At 49.9% G+C, this 16,827-nt stretch overlaps 1 protein-coding gene across 4 annotated transcripts; it reads right to left on the reverse strand.

The window, feature by feature from the left end:
- Window positions 1-454: 454 nt before the first annotated feature.
- Znf436 (zinc finger protein 436) lies at window positions 455-9,033 on the reverse strand. 4 transcript variants are annotated; one of them, XM_021631476.2, is made up of 4 exons: window positions 8,453-9,033; window positions 7,064-7,156; window positions 6,161-6,287; window positions 455-4,273 (listed from the first exon to the last, which is right to left on the reverse strand). In XM_021631476.2, the coding sequence occupies exons 2-4, from the start codon at window positions 7,094-7,096 to the stop codon at window positions 3,021-3,023; spliced, it is 1,413 nt and encodes a 470-aa protein (XP_021487151.1). In that variant the 5' UTR covers window positions 7,097-7,156; window positions 8,453-9,033; the 3' UTR covers window positions 455-3,020. The 4 variants fall into 4 exon arrangements, with proteins under 4 accessions (XP_021487151.1, XP_060235269.1, XP_060235268.1 ...); XM_060379286.1 differs by having other exon boundaries at window positions 6,161-6,404; window positions 8,453-9,027; XM_060379285.1 differs by lacking the exon at window positions 8,453-9,033 and having other exon boundaries at window positions 7,064-8,011.
- Window positions 9,034-16,827: the final 7,794 nt, after the last annotated feature.

Genomic DNA, 16,827 nt, shown 5'->3' on the forward strand with positions numbered 1-16,827 from the left:
ATGTCTATGTCAGGGTGCTGGATCCCTTGGAACAGGAGTTACAGATAGTGGTGAGCCACCATGTGGTTGCTGGGAATTGAACCCAGGTCCTCTGGAAGAGCAACTAGTGCTCTTAACCGCTGAGCCCTCTCTCCAGCCCCCTAGAACTCTAATTTTCACTTCTGGGGTGTCTTCCTTTTTCCTGCAAATAATAAGCTGCTCATACCTAATACTTCCAGTTGCTTTAGCCACTGGCATGAACTTCTTAGGAAACTAGCCAGGCTTTCACGCTGACCAGACGAGATGTGCCACACTAGAGGTCGAGACAGTGTATTCTCAAGTCCTACTAGAAAGCCTATGCAAAATGCCTGTGCAACCTCCACCAAGCTAACTGCAAAGAACATCACGCACAGTTTTAACAAGCCCGATGAGAGGCTCTGACACCAGTGAGTTTGAGATTACCAAAATAACTCAGTTGTTTTGATTTTAAAAATTATATCTTTAATTGTAGAGTGTTGTTAGATAATACAGCGATAGACAAGATACTAGGGTAACTGACCAATACCAAGGGAATCTGCTCTACAGATTTACTTGTTCATCCACTCTCCACAACCATAGAACACAGGCACAGAGTGTCTGGGTGGGTGCAGAAACAGGGACTTGCGAACAGAAGGCATGCAGATAGCGTTAGTGAAGTGTGGCAGACTTCCACAAAGTTCAGCACAGGAAGGGCAGCCACTGAGCGCAGCAGAGTGGCCAGAGATGGCATGGCCGTTGCCCTTTTAGCCACCCAGCTGGGGTGATGGACACAGATGGAGAGATGGACAGGCGATCAGAAACCTTTGGGAGCCCTTCAGCTCCTAGAAGGCAAAAGCAGCCATCGGGACGTGGCATAACCTTTACAGGAAGGCCAGGTGCGCTTGAGGGAAGCGGTGGGGGTGCAGCGGGGTTTGGGGCACAGGGGTGCGCATGCATGTGCATGTATGTATGTGTATGTGTGTGTGTGTGTCTGTGTTGGAAACAGGAGGGAAAGGGGGTGTATGAAGTTGGGTCAGAGGTGCTGTGTTCTACAGGCCACTCCCAAGCAGTCACTTACAGTGGCTCAAAGAAGCAATGAGAGAACGCTGAACTCCACGTAAGTCACCAGCTACACTGATACAGAAGACATATCTGAGTTTAGTAACCAAGAGAATGTAAGTCACCTAGGAGTTAAAATATGAGTACCCAGTCGGCTAGATTTTGTACAGAAGAGAAACCATGTGCCCTGGCTCGAGTCCACACTCAAATGGAAGTGACCACTTAAGAGGCTCTTGGAGCAGTTTTTCATTCAGTTGCATTTGCAGTTATCACTAGCTAGTGATACGGTGTCCCCTAGCTGTGGTCACAGTGACTTTTTGTAGTGAAAGCACTCTCTTTAAGTGCCAAATCCCAAAAAATTAAACAAAAAAGGGTTTTCTTTAATAAAAAAATAATAAAGTTACATTTGCAACTAAGCACCACAGAAATATACTGGATATATATATATATATATATACCCAGTGATTGATGGAAATATATATAATTTATATACATCCCAGCCCCAGCTCCTGGGTGCCAACTCCCTTCCATCCCCCCAAGGCTGGATAAGCACCAATACATGGGCTACCTAAGGAGAACTGAGGTACCTTTTTAACTATTTTTATCTGGAGGCCGGAAACACATTCCTGTCTAGATGTATTTCTTCGGATGAGGCCATTTCATCACAGGAGGAGATAACTAAGTCTGAGAGAGGACAATGGATCTAACCGTCCAGCCATTCTCTCACAACTGATGAACACGCACAAGCGTTCAGTTCTGTACAAAACCAAACCTTACAGGCCAGGGCAAGCCTGAGCACTGATGTTAATTTTCTTCCATAACAAAAGAAAGATTCTCACACTGGAGTTATGTTACAGTTCTATCTTAGGATCTACGTCACGCAAGAACATGCTGATTCTTAGGAATTCGGTTGCTGCTATCAGAATACACATTTCACTGTACAGACACATGCCTTAATGCAAGCTAGGATAAAGCCTGGGGTGTGGACCCACCAAACTCCAGGGCGAGCAGTACAGGGGCGAGCTACCGTAAAGGCTGGACGGCACACAGAGATGACGTCCTCTGGGAAGGTTTCTGCGCTCCCTTTCCTGCCCAGGGGTCAGTTCCCTTCCTTCTTTCATCCTGTCATCCCTTCCAGCCCTATCTTTTCCTAAAGGCAGTCTCCGTACTATGATCCCTAAGGTGATTTTTAAAGAAAACACATAAATCTGACTAGTGGCAGTATCGATGGGTATGTATCGCTTGCTAACGTCGTCACCATCCTCGGGCCCTTGGTCCCCAAACCTGCGCCTCCTTTTTCCTTTTGCTCTGAATCTTCGGTCAGCTCGGAAAAACATGCAAGCTATGCTCCTTGAGAAACAAAGAGAAACGATGCGATCGCTGCCTTCAGCGTGCTGAATCCTGTGTGCAAGAAGATGGTAAGATACGAGTGGGAGTTACTCAAAACCAAAGCCCTTCGGGAGGGAAGTATGGGAGCCCAGCGGCCAGTGTGTGACCCACAAAAACTCAGGGCAAGTCCGCCTGCCTTCTGCCGAAGCCGCTGCGACCACCCTGTTTCAGTTCTACGTTCCCACTGCAGTCTCTTTGGGCCAAAGATACGAGAGGAAACAAAACAACACAACTTTTTAAAGGTCTACTCCACCTCCAGGCCTCATCCACCAGCATCTTGTCCTCTGGTCTTCAGCCTCCAAGTTACTTGGGGTTGGGAGGGGGGGCTGACCGACGAAGCAATGCACGTAATGACCAGTGAATAAAAATCCCTATCTTGGAGGAGGGGAGCACGTCCCCAGAGCTGCGGGTTAAACTTTCAAAAGGGTCGTCTTCTCTCCTGTTCTAGACTGTGGCCTCACAAGACAGGAAGTCGGAAGGTTAAAAGGCGCTGTCTTAAGAGAGCTCGCCGACACCAGAGACAGCCGACCTTCCCACGAGTCATTTCTCCCTTAGCACCGCAGGGGGGGGGGGGCTTAGTCGGTATGAACTCTCTTGTGCTTAATGAGGGCCGAGCTCCGGCTGAAGCTCTTGTCGCACTCAGTGCACTCGTAGGGCTTCTCCCCGGTGTGCACCCTCTGGTGGGTGATGAGGTTGGAGCTCTGCGTGAAGCCCTTGCCGCACTGCACGCACTCGTAGGGCTTCTCGCCCGTGTGGGTGCGCTGGTGCTTGATGAGGTCCGAGCGCTCGCCGAAGCTCCGCCAGCACTGGCCGCACTCGTAGGGCTTCTCGCCGGTGTGGGTCTTCTGGTGGGTGATGAGGTGCGAGCTGCGGCTGAAGCTCTTGCCGCAGGCGCCGCACTCGTAGGGCTTCTCGCCGGTGTGGGTGCGCTGGTGCTGGACGAGGTGCGAGATGCGGCTGAAGTTCTCGCCGCACTCGTCGCAGTGGTAGGGCTTCTCGCCGGTGTGCGCGCGCCGGTGGCGCACCAGGTCCGAGTTCTGGCTGAAGTTCTTGCCGCAGTCGTCGCAGCGGTAGGGCCGCTCGCCCGTGTGCACGCGGTAGTGCTTGATGAGGTCCGAGCGCTCGCTGAAGCCGCGGCCGCACTCGTCGCACTCGTAGGGCTTCTCGCCCGTGTGCGTGCGCTGGTGCTGGGCCAGGTGCGAGCTGCGGCTGAAGCTCTTGCCGCAGGCGCCGCACTCGTAGGGCTTCTCGCCGCTGTGCGTGCGCTGGTGCTGGATGAGGTGCGACAGGCGGCAGAAGCTCTTGCCGCACTCGGCGCACTTGTGCGGCTTCTCGCCCGTGTGGATGGTCTGGTGCTGGATGAGGTGCGAGCTGCGGCCGAAGCTCTTGCCGCACTCGCTGCAGTCGTAGGGCTTCTCGCCCGTGTGCGTCCGCTGGTGCTGGATGAGGTGCGAGCTGCGGCTGAAGCCCTTGCCGCACTCGTAGCACTTGTAGGGCCTGTCCCCCGCGTGCGTCTTCTGGTGCCGGTGGAGGTCCGCCATCTGCCCGAAGGCCTTCCCGCACTGTGAGCATATGTGGTAGCGGATGCCCGGGGGGCCGTCCTCGTGCGCCAGCAGGTCGGTGACTTGCTGGAGCGGGTAGCTCACCCACTCCTCCGCCGTCAGCTCGCCCCACCGTCTCCCCGCCCCGTCTCCGCGTCCAAAGGCCTCTTCGCCGTCGGCGTTCTTCTCGGCGTTCTCGGCCGGCTCTTCGGCCATGGTCACGAATTCCACGTCTTCGCCAAACTCTTGCTTCGGGTTTGCGTCGTTCTCGCTCCTGATCTCAAAATCTGTGAGGCGGAGGAAACAAGGCAGAGGCGGGTCAGAGCGCAAGCATCCTTGCCCGGGTTCGAGGCGCTGAGCTGAGGGGTTTCAGTTCCTCCGCTGTCCGGGGGGTCAACTCGGGAGTCTGTGCTTGCCGTTTAAACGCTCTAACGCTCAGCTACACCAAGCCCTCTCCTGGCCTCTGTGGGCATCAAACTCACATACACAAACCCACACTCTCTAACCCATGAAATTAAAAGAGAAAACAAGCCGGATGGAAGTGGCACACCTTTAATCCTGGGGCAGCCAAGGCTACACAGAGAAACCCTGACTCAGAAAACTGAAAATGAATGAAGATAAAAACAAAAATCTAAACATTCAAACTCAAGTTTGTTTGCTTAGTTTGTGCTCGTTATTCAATGGCTATTTAAGAAGCTATCGATCCCTGGTATTTTGAAAAAGGAAAACAACCAGAATCAAAACAACAACAAAGAATTTCTATCAGACACTGTATTTTCTAAACTAGGTCTTTGTCTCTCTTTCAGCTTTCCAAGACAGGGTTTCTCTGTGTGTAGCCTTGTCCATTTGGAACTCATTAATGTAGACCAGGCTGGCCTTGAATTCAGAGATCTGCCTGCCTCTGCCTCTCTGAGTGCTGGGATTGATTAGACCATCACACTTGGGCTTTCTTCCTTTTCTTTTCTTTTCTTTTCTTTTTTTGTTGGGTGGGGTGCTATAGTTAGGTTGTATTTAAAATAGATTTGAGTAAATAACATAGTTCTGGCTGTTTAATTTTTACTTCATTTTTAATTATGTATATGTGTCTGGGTTGGAGTATGTGTGATTGATTGCAGGTGCCTTCAGGGGCCAGAAGAGGGCCTCCGATCCCCAGAACTGGAACTACAGGCAATTGTGAGCTGCCTGGTGTGGGTGCTGAGAAATGAACTCAGGTCTTCTGCAAAAGCAACATATGCTCTTAACAGCTGGGCCATCTCTCCAACCCGTTTTTGGTTTTGTTCATTCTGTTTTCCACAGTGGAGTTACTGTTGCTGTTTTTAAAGAACAATTCAAGGGGCAAGGGCTCAATAAAGAATTGGGGGAGGGGAACAAATCAGATCAAAGTTTACACTGACACTCATATATAAAAACTCATTATTTGATGTCATCTAAAAACAAATAAGAAAATAAAAAGGAGACTCCAAGGAAATCAGGACATCACAGAAAGTCCAAGCTAAGAAAAACCCTTTTGTTGTGAAAATTAAAACACTTTAAAATATCTTAGCCCTTCATCTGACTTTATGCAGCACTGAGGCTCAAACCCAGGGCTTCGAGCAGGTCAAACAGGCATTCCGCACCCGCAGCCCCTCGAGCTCTCCCCTTGGCGGGATCTGTGATCTAACTGTTCAATGCCTCCTCTGAAAGAGCAGCACACACAGCTGAAGGATGATCGCCTAGACAGGACCCTGGGCACCGGAGGCAAAGCTACAGCCATGGAGCCAAAACAAACACACAGGGTGGCTTCCGCCCTCCAGCGAACATGCTTGGGAACCCCTCATCTTCCAGCGCCCCAGAGAAAAGGCGCCGGTTACAGGGCATTTATGTCCTGGCGAGCACCACAGTGTCAGACCTGTTTGGTCAGTGATCTGTACAAACAGGCTGCAGAATGGCAAATGACTCAGGGCAAGGAGAATTCTAAAGGCCTCTGCAACTGCAGAAACCTCTTTTCCTTCTTTTCTTTTTTTTTAAAGATTTGCATGAGCACCAAAGCCAGTAACTAACTGTGTGGTTTTTCCTTAAAAAACAAACAAACAAACAAACAAACAAACAAACAAACAAGGCTGGATTGAAAGACCATTTTGACAGTTTCAAAAAATGGTAGGAGGTGAAAAAAAAAGATAAAACTCCTCACTCACCCAGTGAGACAACATTTCCATAATTCTCCTGCATCACATCCCTGTAAAGATCTCTTTGGGTAGGATCCAGGGGTCTCCATTCTTCCCGAGTGAGGTACATGGCCATGTCTTCAAACGTCACAGGGGCCTGAAAGCACACAACGCTTCCTCACTACTTGGTATCTGGGAGTTTAGTACCAGCTTCTCTTCTTGAAATTAGAGACATGGTTAGAAACGTCGAGAAGGCAATGGCATTACGTCTCCTCTGTAGAGTCCAAAAAGAAAGAAAGAAAGACATAAGAAAGAAAGAAAACAAAACAAAACAAAAAGGCATGTGGTCAAAAGGCAGGGGCAACCTACTAGATATCCCTGCCCACTTTGGGGGCCTTTTCCTCTAGCCGCGTCCTCTTCAGAACAGGCTTGGCGCGCACATGGCTCACTACCTCTGCATTCAAAGCCCTCCTTTTCTTAGACCAGTGCAATTCTCTTCTTTAAGATCCAGTTCTAGAGCCAACTGTAGTTCTGTTCCCCCCGACTCTTTTGCTCTTCACTCCTTCCTCGGATACCGACCCCAACTAGAATGAATCATTCCACGACTGACTGGTTCCCACACCACAGTACACTCTTGCTAAGGCAAACAGTATCTATCATATTGTATCAAGGCTAGCCGGATGCACCTTTCTCTTTACAGATCGTTGGTTAAGGAGGGTACCACCCATCTTGTTCGGTTTTATTCTCAATATTTAAAGGCATACAGTAGATATTCTGATCGTACAGTAGCTATGCTTATAATACGGCTGTTAGCCAGCCTTAAGACCCTGGAGCAGAATCCCAGGGAATGTATTATAGGGGTTTGCAGAACGGGGAAACACCCATCGAGATGGGTAAGCAGAGGCGAGGTCCGGGAAGCCACCCCCGGCTTACCTGGGACCCAGCCATGAGCAGGGTGGCTGCCATCTCGGGCTCAAGCGTTCGTCTCTTGGGAGAGAGAGCAGGAAAAGCAGCTAGCAGACAACGCTGAAGGAGGCGAAAAGCAGGGCGTGAGGCTCGGCAAGAGGCCCTGCCCACTCCCTAGGGCTGGAGTTCTGGTCGCAGGGTAGGAGGGGAAGGCCCAGGAACAGTCACTCTCCTCCCTGACCTGCGAGCGTGCCCCGCTCTCCGTGTCTCTGTTAACACCGAATAAACGCAATGCTGGGAGAGAACAGCCACTGGCTAGGTGGCCCCTGGGCTGGGGGTCAGGACGATGCTATTTGGGGGATGAGGCTTTCAACCCAGCCCATAGAACGCCTCTGCTCTTCCATCTCCGGGCTCGGGACCTTTCCGGCAGCAAGCTCAGCCAATCAGAGAAGAAAACTCATAAAACACCGGGCCAATCAGATGCCAAACTATCAGACCTCCTCCTGCGGCGTGGCGGAGCAGCTCCACCGCGCGTGCGCGCGCCTCTCGGCCTGCCGGGACTTGGAGTTTCACTCTGCCGTACAAAGGCCACTTAGAGGCCAAGAGCAGGGGAGGAAAAAGAACAAAAGGGAGGAGGACAGGACCGCGTCTTTCAAGACCCGTCGGAGTATCTTCCACTTTCTCCTCGGAGACCACTGCACGGTTCAGCAAAGGAGGCCTCTCTGTTTATTCTCACGGCCCTTTCCCAAAGAACCGTCTCCGGGTCGGATTATTATCCGCGAGATCAGATTGAGTGTGAGGGCCGGGGCTAAACCCATCTGGGATCAGCCCTCATTTGACAGCCCTGGCCAGAGCGAGAAAATGCTCCCCTTGCCTCCCTCGGGAGACTCCCAGGCCGCGATGGAACTTTGGGCCCCGCCCACGTACTCACTACACCTCCCAGCATCGCCTGTAGCACTTGCTCTGGATCCGTGGACTACCACTCCCAGCAGGCTTTGCGGCACTTGCACCCGCGCTCAGACTACATATTCCAGGAGGCCTCGCGCCGCCTGCCCTGAGCTGGAGTGCGTGCGTTCAGCAATAGCTACAGTCCAGGCACGGGGTGTTCCGATATTAACCCTGTAGGGAACTCCTCGCGCTCTTTCATAGAGACCGGACTCAATGCACTTATCTAAGACACCAGAACACTGAAATCAAAGCGGGAAAGAGGGTAGGGTGTCTAGGGAGATAGCTGGTCCCAGAATGGAAACTCAGGGACCTTGCGTTCCGCTGAAAGGGTTTTTGGAGAATGCTCCCAACACCATGAAGACCCAGGGCCTGCGATGAGCAGGACCCGAAAGGGTCCTAAGATGTTAGCAGCCTCTGTCTGTTTAAGGAAGCCACAAACCTGGGTTAGAACAGAATGAAGAAGCTTACCTCCTGGTCTGCGAAAAACCTACTGGTCACTGGCTCCAAGATCCTCGAGAGGCCTGAGATTCCAAAGCCCCCCAGTTCTGTATCACAGAGGCACCAGCAGATTCCGGAGATCTCAGGGCCACAGGTAGAAATCCGGATCCATAGAAAGGGTCTGATGTTAGGGTGAGCTAAAGCTTCAAGGCTGCAGAAATTGTTCTATAGCTCCTGGAAACCACAAGCTCATAAACAAATCCCTGAGGCCACAACAGCTGGCCAAGAAACACCAGCAACAGTTAAGCTGTGTTCAGTAAGAGTCCTCCAAATGGAAGGACTGCTGGAGGATGAAGGAATTAGACAATGGAAGGCTAGGGCTAGGCAAAGCAGGCATTCTGCCTGGGGAAGAACTCCCAGCTTGCTGTAGCCTTGGAGAGGGAAGTGATGGAAAAAGAATATAGCAGCTTATTAGGGACTCCCACCCTCTTCAAGTTATAAATATCCCCAGAACCTTGGCTTGCTGCCCAGAAGCCTGTTGTCTCCAACTGAACATGAGACTGCTCTGCCTGGGCTGGGAAAAGGGGCTTTTCTTTTGTTTTGCAGATACATCCATGCACTGAAGAACTTGGAAAAACAATTTTTTTTCCAAATATGATTCCTGGCCATGCTTTTATAAGAGTGTCCTGTTTCCAGTGCCCAGTTATTTATGGCTACATGACTCAGGGGTCTAAAAACGAGCTAGCAGGACCCCTAACAGCCATACTGCATCTCTTCTATGTGTGCTTTTCTTACACTCCCAAAGGGGGGGTGGGGGGGTGGCAACTACACAAGCCTTTAACCCCAGCACTCAGGAGGCAGAGGCAGGTGAATATGTGAGTTTGAGGCCAGTCTGGTCTTACAGAACTAGTTCCAGGACAGTCAGAGCTACACAGAGAAATCTTATCTCAAAAACCAACAACAAAAAGTAAATTTTGTTTCATTTTTAATTATTTCTATTTGGGGGCGGTGGAGGGGGTTATAAGCATGTGAGTGCAGGTGCCTGAGGAAGTCAGAAGAGGGTGTCCAGTCTCTGCTGGAATTACAGGTGGTTGTAAGCCACCCTAGTTGAGTGCTAGAAAACAAATGTGGGACCTCTGCAGAGCAGTATACACTTTAAACCACTGAGCTTTCTGCAGCCCGGCCATCTCCTTTTCAGTACAGTTGAAACTGTCATAGTTGAGGATGTTGAGAAGGGATTTAAAGCACCCCTGTACAGAATGAACAATAAGACCATAGGGATTTGGATGGATCCTGCCTTTGGTAGCAGGAGAAACTTCCAGAAAGGCCCGTGGGTATAGTCAGTGGCCTGAAGGTCTGGGAAATCATAGCCACTCTGGGAGGACCTTATCCTCGCACTTTTGTTTCTGCTGGAAATATGGCCAGTGGGTGGATTCAAGGGCACGGTATATAGGACCTGGTATTTGGGATTGCCAGCAACACAGCAAGCTGAGGCCTCACTCAGAGAAAACTGAGTCAGGGGTCAATAACCAAACTCCCAGGGACAAGGAAGATGACTGCTATAGATCCCTCTGCTTCACTCAGGTCTCTGAGGTAAGACAAGGGCCCAGGCCATCCCCGGAAAGGGGCCTCCCTTTTCACGTGGTTGCTTTGTCACCTCTGAGGCCTTTTGTCCCCTTGCTGTCAAGCTTTAAGCCCTCTTTTGTCCCTCTTGCTTTTCCTTTTATTCCCAAGGACTGTGCCCAGGGGCAGGGGGGCTCTGTGTGCCCAGCTTGTCAGCCTGCCCGACTCAGTGCATTTTCTTTCTCCACCTGGGAGTGGAGGGAGGGTACGGAGAGGATGGGAAGCACCTTGGAGAGTGGGGAAGGAAAGACAGTGCCTGAGGGGCTTCCTGTTGCAGCCTGCAGATTGACTCCCAGGGCATGGGGAGGGCGGTTCACTGGAGGAGGAGGAGGCTTCCTGCCCTATTGTTCAGTGTTTGGATTTTCTAGAGGGAGTTGGAAAGTCTTGTCTGTTCCCATCACTCAGCAAATGGTGAACACATATTGTGTGTGTGTTGGAGTGGGGGGGAGCTTCAGTACAGCTTGCCACAGAGAAAATAAGGATCTTCCTTGTCTATCTTTAAAAAGTGCCGTTGCTGGGCTGGAGAGATGGCTCAGAGGTTAAGAGGATTGGCTGTTCTTCCAGAGGTCCTGAGTTCAATTCCCAGCCACCATGGTGGCTCACAACCACCTGTAATGAGATCTGCCCTGCAGGCCTGCATACATGCAGGCAGAACACTATATACACAATCAATAAGTAATGTTTAAAAAAATATATATTCTGAACTATTAGGGCTGGAGAAATGGCTCAGTGGTTAAGAGCACTGCCTGCTCTTCCAAAGGACCCAGGTTCAATTCCCAGCACCCACATGGCAGCTCACAACTGTCTATAACTTCAGTTCCAGGGATTCTAATACCTTTGTACCAATGCACAGAAAATAAAATTAAATAAATTGTAAAAAAAAAAAAAAGTGCCGTTGCTACTGGATTAGTGTACCTGTGAGGCTCTGTTATTTTTAAAAAATATTTATTTTACATATATGTATGCTCTATCTGTAGGTCACTTGCATGCCAGAAGAGGGCATCAGATCTCATTATAGATGGTTGTGTCCACAATGTGGTTGCTGGGAATTGAACTCAGGACCTCTGGAAGAGCAGACACTCTTAACCACAAAGCCATTGCTCCAGCCCTCTGTAAATGATTTTTTTTGGGGGGGAGGAAGTTCAGTTTGTCTGTTTTTCTCTCTTTTCTTTTCTTTTCTTTCTTTTTTTTTTTTCAAGACAGTGTTTCTTTGTGTAGCCCTGGCTGTCCTGGAACTCAATCTATAGACCAGGCTGGCCTTAAACTCAGAGTGCTGGGGTTAAAGGCATGAGCCATCACCACCCAGCTATAAATGATTATTTTTAGTAAATATTTTTTAAAAGATTCATTTCATGCCAGGTGTGGTGGCACACACCTTTAATCCCAGCACTCTGGGAACCAGAGTTTGTAAACCAGCCTGGTTTACAAAGGGAGTCCAGGACAGCCAAGGCTACACAGAGAAACCCTGTCTCAAAAAAAAAAAAAAGATTCATTAACTCTGTGTGTGTGTGTGTGTGTGTGTGTATGTGTGTGTATGCATGTAGGTACCCTGAGAAAATGAGGCACCACGTCCCCTGGAGCTGGAATTTCAGGCCACTGTGAGATTGTAAGTTACCCAACTCCAGGCCTCTTAAAAAAATAAAAATAAAAATAAAAAAAACAAGCACCTTTAACCTTTGAATCATCTCTCCAGCCCCATATTTTAATAAATCTATGGTTGTTTATGAGCAGTCTAATTATAGTTTTTCTTTGGTATCAGAAGTATTAACCTGTTAAACAGTTTAAAATGTCTCCATGTTTGTAATCCTATTTGCTCAATTTTCTCTTTAAAAAAATAAATAAATGGCCTGGGTCTCCCCTTGCCTTTACAGCTGCACCCAGACCTGCATCCTGTCCTGTCCCCGCCTCTGGCCAAGCCCTTCTCACTGGGAAGGAAGGAGGCTTTGCAGAAGAGGTGACATCCAGACAGTCTTGCAGACGGTAGGCATGTCAGGGGTAGAGACTGTAGGAGGGAGAGCTTTAGTCTTGAACAGTTTGTGCAAAGGCACAGAGGCGTGAAAGGACAGCTCTGTTCCAGCATGGCTTGGGTTTCTTAGGACAGAAGGGAAGAGTGGCGGGGGAAGAAGCGGGGCGAGGACGGTGTCTCATGTTCCCTGAGTGCCTGTCTGTCTCTGCCTCTGGCTACAGATCAGTAGAGCTGGTAGTAAGTCCCACAAGTAAGGGCCCCACGGCCTGGCCTGGGTGAGAAGAGCAGCTGGGCAGGAGGAGAGAAGGGCACAGAGTGGGGAGCTTGGCCTCCTAATGCTTCTGCTGGCTTTCCCCAAAGAGTATTCTCCACAAATGTAGAGAATGACACTGAAAATGCACCACAAACCTATGTGCCGTTGTCTGGGCTTTTAAGGGCATCGACTGGACCCAGGTTGTTATGCCCTTTCTGCACTAGACGCTAAACAGGGAACCGGACACCACCCTCTAATGGCTGCAGGACTCTGTGAGGATTAAATGTGAGAATGACACTTGGCGCACGCATGCACACACACGCACACACGCGCACACACACACACACACACACACACACACACACACACGCGCGCGCGCGCGCGGATCCAAGACAGGATGGAGTTAAATGCGTCGCAGATGCTCTGGGTGTGAATTTGAGTGACTTAGAATGAAACTGGGGATCAGGATCCAAATCCAAGCTCTGTCTCCCAAGAACAAATTACTCCCTGAACTTTGGGCTCCTCGGCTTACAGAGGGTCTAATAATACAAACAGTGCTCTCTGGTGTTTGCCGGGATGGGGGAGGGGTGCAGGGATGGAAGGAGGGAAAGGACCCCACATATGTTAGAATGCTAGACAGGCACTCTACCACGGAGGCGTGGCTTCAGCCTTTCAAAGAGGAGAAAGTCTAGGCAGGACTGCGAAGATGGCTCAGTCAATCCAGTGCTTGACATGACAGCATGAGGGGCGGAGCTTGATCCCCAGCCCCCACGTGAAAGCTGGGCATAGCCACACACGGTAATGCCAGCATCAGGGAGATGGAGACAGGACGATCCCTGAAGCTTACAAGTTGCTGAGCTCCAGGTCCATTGAAGAGACCTTGTCAAAAACAGCTGAAAAGAGGGATTAAAAAAAAAAAAAGACACCTGACATTGACCCCTAGCCTCTATGGGTACAGACATACATGCACACACACCTGCATGCATGTATGTGCACACAAGAACACATACATGCATGCAACAAAAGCAAAAAGCCTGCTAGGCGGACTGGTTGGTCATATGGCAATGTGAATGTTGCCCCTGAACTCAACTGCATAACTATACATTTCAAGTGGCTAAGATGGTTTCCTGGGTGTGTTTTCCTATCATCTTATTGACTGGTTGACATATGTCTCACTGTGTTAGTCAAATGGGTCTAGAAATTCCGGACCCAAGTATGTAAGTATGTATGCATGTATGTATGTATGTATTGGTTGTGTTTTTCCAGACAGGGTTTCTCTGTTTAGCCTTGGCTATCCTAGACTTGCTTTGTAGACCAGGCTGGCTTCGAACTCACAACAATTTGCCTCTGCCTCCCTGAGTGCTGGGATCAAAGGCGTGTGCCCACCACGCTCAGCTCCAAGTAAATTTTTAAAAGGTTATAATTCCAGCAACTCAAGCAGGGCCTGTGGTGCTGGCCTGTGCTGACAGTTACTCAGGAGGCAAATATAGGAGGATCCTAAGTTCAAGGTCATCCTGGGAAGCTTTTTGAGCTGAAACCTCATCTCAAATAAATAAATAAAGCAAAATAACAAGGGGGCTGGAGATATAGTTCAGTGGTAGAGAGCTTGCCCAGTGTACACCCTAGGTTCAGTCGCCATTAGCACCACAACAAAAATACTGAGCAGTTCTTGGGCCAGAGGGTTAATTGAGAAAGCCAATGTCGGGTGCTCTTAGTGAAGAGAGTAGCTGTTGCTACTGAACCCGAGTGCAGCAGGATTCTAAGCGTGTTGCATGCTATTAGTGTAATGCTAGGAGCGAGTATTACCACTATTTTCCACTGGAAAACTGGAAGCATGGAGAGTTTACGTTGTGTGCCCTAGATACATACTTGGTCAATGCCCAGTGATTGGCAGATGCGGTTGGCACTGTGACACAAAGGTGTATTTTCTAAGAATAATGGACTGCACCAAGAGACTGAGCTGGAATCGAGGCACTGAGGAGAGCAGGAGTTCTGAGGTCCCCTGTCCTGTTGCATGGGGGAGGGACCTGCGATGGATGGAATGTGCCTGTCTGTCTGAGGAGAGCTTGAGGAACGGGTGTGATTTGCACCAGCCTGGGTTGGAGGAAGCAGACCGGCTAGCCAATGGGTGGAAAGGGCCAAGTGGTAATGAACAGGGCAAATAGCCCATGCTTACGCTGGAGTGGCAAGGACAGGAGAGGTGGAAGAGGAGCATTGAAGACAGGCAGAGGGGTTGCAACTTCCAAGCCAGACCCCTCTCCCCAAAAAAAGCTTCCAGATCCCTCAGAACAAAACAGGCAGACTGCACACGAAGGGGGGCTGTGGAAGTTGGATAAGGCAATTGAGCCTCATTTGTGGGCTGATGGAAATGCGCTGAGGATGACTGGCAGGTGCTGCTCAGGAGAAATGGACAAAAGTGGAGCAGGGAGACCAGAGAGAGCCAGAACCCGGTCGAAGGGCTTTCCATCAATCCCAGGAAGAGCATCCTGAGAAGCCATGTTGAGGGTGGCAGTGATGGAGAGAAGGGCTGCTCAATAGAGAGGGAGTACACTGCATCTGAGGGGCCCTGGGTAAAAAAGGATGGGGGTGCTGAAAATAATGAGATGATCAGGGGAAGACTTCCGGAGGCGGGATGCTGGAGAGATGCCTCAGTGGTCGTGAGCACTTGCTGCTTCCGAAGAGGACCGGGGTTCAATTCCCAGCTCGCACACTGTGGCTCACAATCTTCTGTAACTCCGGTTCCGGGAGATTCCCACACCCTCTCCTGGCTTGTGTGGGTACTAGGCACGCAGCTGGTGCACTGCCAGCATCCAGGCACTCACTCGTATGCATAAAATAATAACTGTTAAGACTGCCAGGGCGGGGATGTCACTCAGTCAGTGGAGTGCTGGCTTAGGATGCACGGGGCCCCGGCCCGATCCTGAGATGGTACAGACTGGGCGTGTTACTGCAGCCTGTAATGCCAGCTAACCGGGAAGATGAAGGGGGGGATTCAGGAGCTCAAGTTCATTTTGAGTTAGAAGCCTGCATGGGTCACTATTTCACATTCTCTTTCTCTTTTCTCTCTCTCTCTCTCACACACACAATAAATAAAAATGAAGACTCTCCTACCATATTTTAGATGCCTAGAGCACCTAGGGAGAGCCCTGCTAGTGTTGAGGATCAGACAGTCAAAGGGCCTCCTGCATGTAAAGCAACATTCTACCAACTGAGCTACATCCTAGCCCGCGTGTCCTTAACCTTTCAAAAATGCCCTCTAAATTAGTTGTGGCTTATTTAGTGGGCTTTTATTTTCAAGATCTTTCTGCTGAAACATCTTGGTGAATCTCCCACCCCCACCCCAAACTCCCAAAACATGTCTTCTCTCTGCTCTACCTCACCCAACCTTGTCCTTTTCCTTGTTTGGAGAAACAGTCTTGCCTCCTCCAGGAAGCCTTCCTGAACGGTGGCTGTTAATGCTAATTTGCCTAAGGCTTGACCCCTGCATCTCTGAGATGAAGGCAGCCATGGATGAAGTCAAGAGGCATCTTAGTAGCCGGGTGGTGATGGTGACACACCTTGACTCTCAGCACTCAGGAGGCAGAGACAGGTGGAGCTCTGTGAGTTCGAGGCCAGTCAAGCCTACAGAGCAAGTTCCAGTACAACCAAAGAGAAACGCTGAAAAACCGAAAATGAAAAAAGAAAGTCACATCTCAACAGACCAGATCTGAGAGGCCAGTGTGGCTGTGGAACCAAGGGTGAAGGCAAAGCAGAACCTGCAGGACCTCCAAGTCCACCGAGAGCGTGAGGGAAAAACGGATGCTGGTAGCAAGGGACTGTAGCACCTGGGATCTCACAGAGCTGTCTCCAGTCTTGCCACTGAAGGCGTGAATTGGATGCATCCGGGTGGGGACAGAAAGACACACTGGGAGGGCATTATAAAGTCCACAGTCTACTCATTCTTGTGTCCTTTTGTGGGAGCACGGTGCCATGCCACCTGTGGCCCTGCGCTGGCCCGTTCCCTCCATGTTTGCTCCGCTTCATCTCCTTCGTAAACAGTAAGGCCCTTTGATGACGACTCGGTTGATTTTCCCGTGCTATATGACTTACAGACCATAAGATACTTAGGTTCTGATACTGAGGTCTTTCCAGGGTGTCTCTTTAAAACACCCGGGCTGGGGTGACGGCTCAGGAGAAAAGGCGCTTGCCATCAAGCCTGAGGACCTAAGTTCAGTCCCATGGACGATCCTGGAGAGAACCCATCCAGCCCTCACAGGATGTCCCCCATAACAGATGTGGCATGTGTGTGTGCTCTCACACAATCTGAATGAATAAATAAGTGTGAAATTATCTGCGACGTTTTCTTTTTTTAATTAATATATTTTTAAATTTCATATGGATTATCATCTTGCCTGCATTTACGTCTGTGTGAGGGTGTCGGATCCCCTGGAACTGGAGTTGCAGTTGTGAGCTGCTATGGGAGTTCTGGGAATTGAACTCAGGTCCTCTCAATGCTCTTAACCACTGAGCCATCTCACCAGCCCCAGCTGTGACATTTTCAAGAGTGAAGTGTTACCACTCTAA

The sequence above is a fragment of the Meriones unguiculatus genome, chromosome 3 (genome assembly GCF_030254825.1).
Source record: "Meriones unguiculatus strain TT.TT164.6M chromosome 3, Bangor_MerUng_6.1, whole genome shotgun sequence".
Lineage (NCBI taxonomy): Eukaryota > Metazoa > Chordata > Mammalia > Rodentia > Muridae > Meriones > Meriones unguiculatus.